The 7,553-nt window shown below is 44.3% G+C and overlaps 1 protein-coding gene across 1 annotated transcript; it reads right to left on the reverse strand.

Moving 5' to 3' along the window:
* Window positions 1–2,192: 2,192 nt before the first annotated feature.
* MC5R (melanocortin 5 receptor) lies at window positions 2,193–6,140 on the reverse strand. Its single transcript, XM_069620797.1, has 2 exons — window positions 5,911–6,140; window positions 2,193–3,441 (listed from the first exon to the last, which is right to left on the reverse strand). Exon 2 carries the CDS (start codon window positions 3,375–3,377, stop codon window positions 2,400–2,402), a length of 978 nt encoding a protein of 325 aa, XP_069476898.1. The 5' UTR covers window positions 3,378–3,441; window positions 5,911–6,140; the 3' UTR covers window positions 2,193–2,399.
* Between the last annotated feature and the right edge of the window lie 1,413 nt (window positions 6,141–7,553).

Genomic DNA, 7,553 nt, shown 5'->3' on the forward strand with positions numbered 1-7,553 from the left:
GAGGGCTAGTGCAGTCTGCAAGTGTATGAATCCTAGGTTTATAATATGGTAATACACACATGTGTTGCATCCACCTACTACATGCAACGGTATTAACTGATGCGCTGCTGCCAATGCTGGCATATTCCTTATGTTGTAATGACTGGGACGAGGAAGAGCTACGTAGATGTGTGGGAGTAATACCCCAATTCCAAATGGTAATCTTAATTACTCCTAGCCTTTGCTTCCTCATCACAATTATTACAACCCAACCGTCCTTTCTACATGAAAGGTTGTGGTGCAGCGTTGACATGGTTTCATACAAGAACAGTGCAAGGTGACTCCCTCTTTATGATACGGAAGGAAGGGGAGAAGTCTCAGCATGGTAGGCGGTTCCTATAGGAGGGCTAAAATCTCATATGGTGGTGAATTTGATGAGGCAGCATAGGGCTAGGAGTAATGATGAGTACCAACCAGGTGCATTCTTGGGTTTCAAAGGTATTCCACTCGTGACCACTGGGGACAGATTTGTACTTCTGTTCAAGCACAACCCGTGGTGACCTTAAAAGCTGGAGCATCAGTAGTTGCCATGGCCAACCCTTCTGGAAAGCACTGAGTCATGAATACAGAAGGGCGTCATGAAGTACTCTGTAGTGGGACACACCAAAAATCAAAGGGGCAATCTCCATCTGTCTTAAGAAATATAGCAGCTCACAGCAGAAGACAAACCCAGAAAGACAATAGGTCACCCACTTACAGGGTTTAGTGCTCATTATAATTATCAATAGTGGCTGCAAAGCCAAAGTTTGGAACACGCAGGCCATAAGCATAAACACGTGTCAATGGCTCTAAAGTTCTCCGTGGCAATGTGGAGAACGCAACGCAGTCGGTTTTGTTCTTTTGGATTCTGGGACTTGTATTTGTTTTAATTCCCATTTGAAATGTAGGAAAACTACAACTTCTTGAATTCCAAGTAGAACCAGGACTGGTGGACAGTACCTAATTCCCAGAAGGTGTTTGCTGCCATATCCGAAAAAGTGACCTATACCACCGTAAAAGAGTCCATTCATAAATTAGTAAACAAATAATGCTTGCTTTTTGCAATAACACCATTCCTACCCTGTTTTGAGAAAATGCATTATAAACACTGTGTTTCGCTGAAAACAACTGTTATACTGTGCCAGCCATGGTATGGACAGCTGCTAACACCCACACACATGTCATAGCTATAGCATGAGGTAGAGCACACACACATGCAGTGTCAAACTGCGTGCTACTTGGTCTCTGAACCGTCTGCATACTTAGATACATCAGCTGTTATTACAATCATGTGTGTAGTTGAAGTGCAGAATATGCCTGTCCATAGGGCTCTGAGGGTTTTGGTTCAGTATATACACTGTGCATCGAACACATCAAGACCTGCCTGTAAGCAGGGGTGTTGCAGCTTGTATGTATAGCAACCCCATACACTGTTTACTGTCGTGAATTATATTTACAGTCGTTTTACGAATACCCCAAAAGAATAGAAAAAGAAGGCAGCCAGGCATTTTTAAATACACACTAGGTATAATTGTGATCCCGGCAGAGTGATGAAGAGACTTTTCTACGGTGTTCGCCAATTTGTGTCAGTTGTGTATGTGCGACAGCATTCAACGTGCGCAGTGCAGTGCAGCAGGGCGGATTGGCAAGCGCCAGGGTGATGTCTGCCCGACGGGTCAAGCTGTTCTCCTTCAAATATGGGCATCCCTTAAAGGGCTAACTACTGTCTGATGCGCATACCCCAACAGACATCACCATGCAGGAAAATTCTGGAACCGTCATTTTTGGTTACTGAGTATGATGCAGATGTGGGTAAAGAGGACTGGAATCATGAGACTTTTCAGATAGCCTCTTAAAGTGGACATTATTAGGGCATGCGATGCACAAAAGCTTCTACGCAAAATATCCCAGACCTGTGTCATTGTTCTAGATTTCATATTCATTGTTTTCTGCATGGAATGGACTGCCTGGATAAATAACCATTACCTTCTTGTAGTATTTGGCAGTGGATCTGGAGCACTATTTCAGTGGAGCACGAGTCGGAAGTAGCCCTGGTAAAATCACACCTACTCAGAATAGAACAGAACACAAGCATATCCCATATAAATGGTGCACCAAATAAGTAAATAAATAAATAAATAAATAAATAAATAAAAACGCTAGAAAATGAAAACAAAATCTTGGCGTCATTTATCACTGAGGGCAAAAGTACAAACCCAGAGAATACAAAGCAGGGCAAGTCCTCTCAATGAACAGGTCCCTGCAGGACTAACGAGCGGGATGAACACAGCATGGTTGCTGAGGCACAGATCAGGAATTTCAGAAATCCCAGACCGTGGGCAGTGTGTGCTCTGGATTCTCAGATGGAAGGTCTGGCTCTCCTAATATTTGCTGGGCAGCCCGCAGGCAGTTCTCAAGCTGTAGCAGCAGATTATTTCTTTGAACGTCTTGCGCATCTCCTGGCTGCGGAAGGCGTAGATCAAGGGGTCGATGATGGAGTTGCACATGATGAGGATAAGGTACATGTTGAAGTGGGACATGAAGCAGACACAGTAGAGGTTCTGGGGGCAGGAGATCATCAGGATCAGGTGGAGGAAGAATGGAGCCCAGCAAACGATGAAAATCCCCAGCAGGATGGTCAGTGTGATGGCCCCCTTCATGCTGGTCCTCTGGTGAACGGAGTTGTAACCAGGCAGGGCAGCAATTCTCTTAACATGGGTTCGGGCGAGCAGGAACATGTGTATGTACAGGGAGACCATGAGGAACAGCATTGTGAAGAACATTGTGATGAGACATATAATGGCATACGTCGACTCATAGTAGAGGATGAAGATAATGCCACAGCCGGTGCAGAAGGTCCAAATACATGCGATGATGGCCCCAGACCGCTTCACAGTCATGATGTTATGGTAGCGTAGGGCGTAGAAGATTGTGACATACCGGTCTACGGCTATGGCCAGCAAGCTGCACATGGAGGCCACGACTGAAATGCAGATCATAGAGTCAAAGATATTGTCTATGTGGCGTACAAAGGCGTCGGCGATAACCAGGTGGTCGCTGGCGATCAGGTTGATGATGATGGTCTCCCACGCATTGGACACGCTCACTAACATGTCTGCAACGGCTAGACTGCAGACGAAGAAGTACATTGGAGAGTGCAAGTTCTTGTTCTTGAATATGGCCGAGATAACCAAGATGTTCTCCAGGAGACTGATGATGCCGAGGATCAGGAACACCTCTGTGGCGATGGGCACTTGCTCGCATGACGTCGGCTTGCTCTTGGCAGTGGGTGAGCTTGCGTTACTCCCGTAGACACTCAAATTAAGTTCAGGGATATGAGGGCGATGGGTTGAGTTCATCTCGGGAAGGTGCACTGGTCTCGTTCTTCCGATGGACTTCTTGTAAAGCAGTCGAAGTGCATTTCTGTGAAAGTTGGAAGAGGATGTGAAAAGAATATATGGTCAAAACAAAACATGGGTAACTAACATGTCAAAAGACGAGCAGCATATTTAAAGCACAACACTTAAAATGGAGATGTTAGCCACAAAACGGTTTCACTTCCAATGTTTTGTATTTAGAGAATATATTTTTGTTTCATTCAATAGACTGTTTGAAACATGAAGCCTGTCACATCAAGCAATCTTTTGAATAAAATAAAAGAGACTACAGCAACTCTGAAATAGCACAGTGGCTGTGACAAAGGATACACCCCGTCTCCACTACCAGGCCAACCAGATCACCATACACCAACATGCTCTCTGTGCCGCTAGTAAAAAGAGTCAGAGCGGGCGGATCCAGCTTCTCTTATGTCGCACCCACTCACTGGAACGCCCTACCTCCCACTATCCGAGGTGAGGCCTCCCTCACCACCTTCCCCAAACTCTGAAAACTATCCTCTTCACATAATGCCGACACACCAGCACGAATACCTATCATATTAGTTGTAATATATGACCAAATGCTATATCTGTAACAACAGTATGAAGTTTTGTAGTATTCATAATGTGTCAACAACCGCGATCATGCCTATACCCTGTAACCAAGTTATTGCAAGTAACAGCGCCTCAATGCCCCTGGGCTGCTTGCGCGCTATATAAATATAAATAAATAAATTAATAAATAAATAAACAAACATTGGAAACTGTTTACATTGGATCCCTGCAGATTCCTTGTCATTACAATGCCGACCTAAAATGGACAGACATACTTCAACAAGAACACACATTCAATGATGACCTATGACTGACAATAGTATAAACCGAGGGCTTTAAGTGGGCAGGGGCTAGCCAGTGCCAATACCTGACAGTCTCTTAAAGCCCCGGTCGAGCCGGGGCCCTGCCAGGGCTCCCTCCCCACCAGCAACAAAAGATGTTTTTTTTTTACACAGCCTGGGGATTCCAAGCCCTGCCACTGTTAAGCCAGTGTCCAAGCCACTGTGCTATTTCAGAGTTGCTGGAGTCTCTTTTGTTTTATTCAAAAGATTGCTTGATGTGACAGGCTTCATGTTTCGAACAGTCTATTGAATTAAACAAAAATAATTCCAGCATCTACGAAATAGCAGAGTGCCATTTCGTAGGTGCTGGATTTATTATGTTTCATTTAAGACTGCATTACACAAGAAAGCCCATAAAGGTCTTCATGTTACAAACAGTCTATTGAATGAACAGAAAGAAATTAGGTACCTGTGAAATAGCACAGTTCGATGTGATGCTACCTTGTTAGCAAAAAGATACGGGTTGAAATCCGCAACATGGAACAATAAAAAAAGTGAGAAAGTCCATGTTTTACTGTCCATACTGAGGATTCAAAACCAACCACTGCAGGTGACAAGCCAGAGTCACCCTGGACTGTGCTATTTTGGGAGAGCTGTACTTTTCTTTCATTCAATTTGCCTGTGTGAAGCAGGCTATTTAATGAAACAGGGCTCGGGTTTGAATCCCCCATAGACAATAACAATAAATAATTGACAGTGAGGAAAGACACTTTTTTGTATTGTCCTGTGTTAGGTACACTTCAGGCCACGCCCACCATTTACACACACACTCGTTACAACCCCCCTAGAATTCTCACCACACTTAAAGCACTGTATAAACCTGCTGTGCGTGGAAGTTCTGTTACCCACAGTAGCATTGCTGCAAGTCCCTGTCCCATTACAGAACTGTTTCTGAGAGCAAACACGGCATCAGAGAGATCATACCAGCAGTTATGTATACGCCAAGCTCAGGTGATCACTGCAGTCAAACCTTATTGCTTTTTAAAATTTAAATATAAACTCAAATTCAATTGGACATCTGATGTCGGTGTTTTTCATTATTGGCAATATGTGGCGACCTTTTCAACGGCGAGTTATCATTCTGTGAAATAACTTTACAGAATGCATCAGTCGGTCTGAACATGCTTGATCTCATCTCCCTCCTGACTTTACTGTCGCGCCGCGCGTGCTCACGGACTGCAGTTATACAGCAGTTTGAGAAATCACAACAGAGCTCCCTCCACCTGTTCTTCTTTCCAACCGTCCTCTACTCCCGTCCCCTGCAGCAACGCCTTTCAGCAAGTTTAAATTCACCGCCCCGTCTTATGTCCTGCACGCGCGAGTTCTTAGAGCCGTTGCCGCTTGACAGCATTGCCGCCAAATGCAGAGGAAGTCTGCCCAACTAGATGTCTCAGTATTTTAAACGACAACTATGCATTCCTAGTGAATAACAAAGACAGCATATGATAACAAAGACATCATATGTGTAATACGGCACGGTCCGTGGGCTGCAGCATTGTCTCTGTCTATGAGACTTCTGGTGGGGGTACAGTGACCAAAATCGTCCGTTTTTACCTAGGGTTGGCTTAGTCAACAAAGCTAAATTATCGTGATATAAACCAACTGCCCCCCCCGTTTACCTGTGTCTTGTTTATATCTTCATTCGGTGTAACGCGGCTGCTCCTTCAGTCAGCGTCCCCTGTATGCTCGACGGTGGACCCGTCAGTTGTCATCGTGGATCTTGTAGAACAATTCGTTCCGGGAATTAGTTGCACTAAACCGATAGGCTGATATCTTCAAAAAGTTGTTGGCAAGATGTACGAATGTGCCAATTTTCTCTTCAGAACATGCAGACAGTCTCCCCTGTAAACCCGTCACTTGGTGCGCACATGTGCTTTTATAGTGGGGGCGGGGGAGTATTGGTTTGAGAGCTTCCCCGGGCCCCCACCTCCATCTCTCCCACACCTTTCGTCCTGAAGCCGAGAATGTGTGGTGCCTCTGCGCCCCCCAGTGGTCGCAAGATTCGTGCATCGCTTCCACTAGCGGCTGCAAACAATATGTTGTTGCTGACACGGATAACCCAATGTGCCTAAACGGCGCCCTTCATTGAAATTCCACTTCACTCTGGTGAATGGATGCTAATTCAACTGGCCGCAGGACAGTGTGTTCCACATACGGCGGAAAGGTGATTCGTCCCTTCATTTTGTGGACTATTTTCAAAAAATGCTGCACTGTGCTCAGTCATCATGTAGATGTAAACACGTTGGGAAATCGCAGCAGACGGGTAAGACGACGCACGGATGTAGATTTCAACTTTTATACCTAGTGCCAGTCATTTCAAGGTTGGCACATAAACCATCTTCCAGCTTATACAAACAGGCTCGCATTCACATGATACACTGTAGCCATGTAATAAAACCGTCCAGAACATAACGTTCCTCATTGAACCAGGTGCGCACCTAGCATAACGCAGCCACCACTCAGAGCTGCATGCGCCACAAAGTGAACAAAAGAGCGCACAGTGGAATCTGGAACCGCCCACCCCCTCTTCTAGTACAGCAGATAGCTTAAATATATGGAAGAATTGTGCTATTGATGACAGAAGCATGAAACTTTGAGTACATATACTACATATTTTGGCTAGGAGGCCATCCCAGATTTCCCCCCTAACCGTAATGGCGGACATAAAAAATGGTGGCCTTGGAAAATCGTTAATGTGCTCTTTCATACGTTATTTGATGCTTTTACCTCCATTATTAAATGTGATTTTCCGTGAATTTATGTTTTAAAAATGTTTGCAAAACATCCGATAGTTCATGAAAAGGCCTACACAAAACAAGTGTATCAAAAAAAGTAGTTTAACTTTTTTTGTTCAAAGATGAAGGAGTTTGTATGACAATTTAGTAGAAGAAAAAGAAGATGTATATATGTAAAAAGTACATAAACTGATGAATCCATTCAAGCCTGATACTTCTAGACAAATCACAGAAACAGAGTGGAACAAGTGTTTAATCTGCCAAGAAGACAATATGGAGGTTGTTCGCTGTCCAGCAGAGACTAAACGTGATTCAAAAGGAGCTGGTTAAAAGACAATATCCAATCTGCATGTGCGGTTTAGTAGCGTTGGGTGTTTACCGAGGACAATCAATAATAATACGATGCAATGCATACGGTACGTAGCATCTTGTGCATTAAGATTTCCTGTCTGTTCAAGCATCTTCAATGTTTGATATAAGTTCTGCAAATGCAATCCCATGGTTAATTTGGTCCATCTCAGTTTCTT

This window comes from Ambystoma mexicanum, chromosome 5q (assembly GCF_040938575.1).
Source record: "Ambystoma mexicanum isolate Mex_15411 chromosome 5q, UKY_AmexF1_1, whole genome shotgun sequence".
In the NCBI taxonomy this organism is placed as follows: Eukaryota; Metazoa; Chordata; class Amphibia; order Caudata; family Ambystomatidae; genus Ambystoma; species Ambystoma mexicanum.

Bases quoted from the DNA above. Each gene is read 5' to 3' on its own strand.
- MC5R (XM_069620797.1), bottom strand. From the start codon at position 3,377: ATGAACTCAACCCATCGCCCTCATATCCCTGAACTTAATTTGAGTGTC.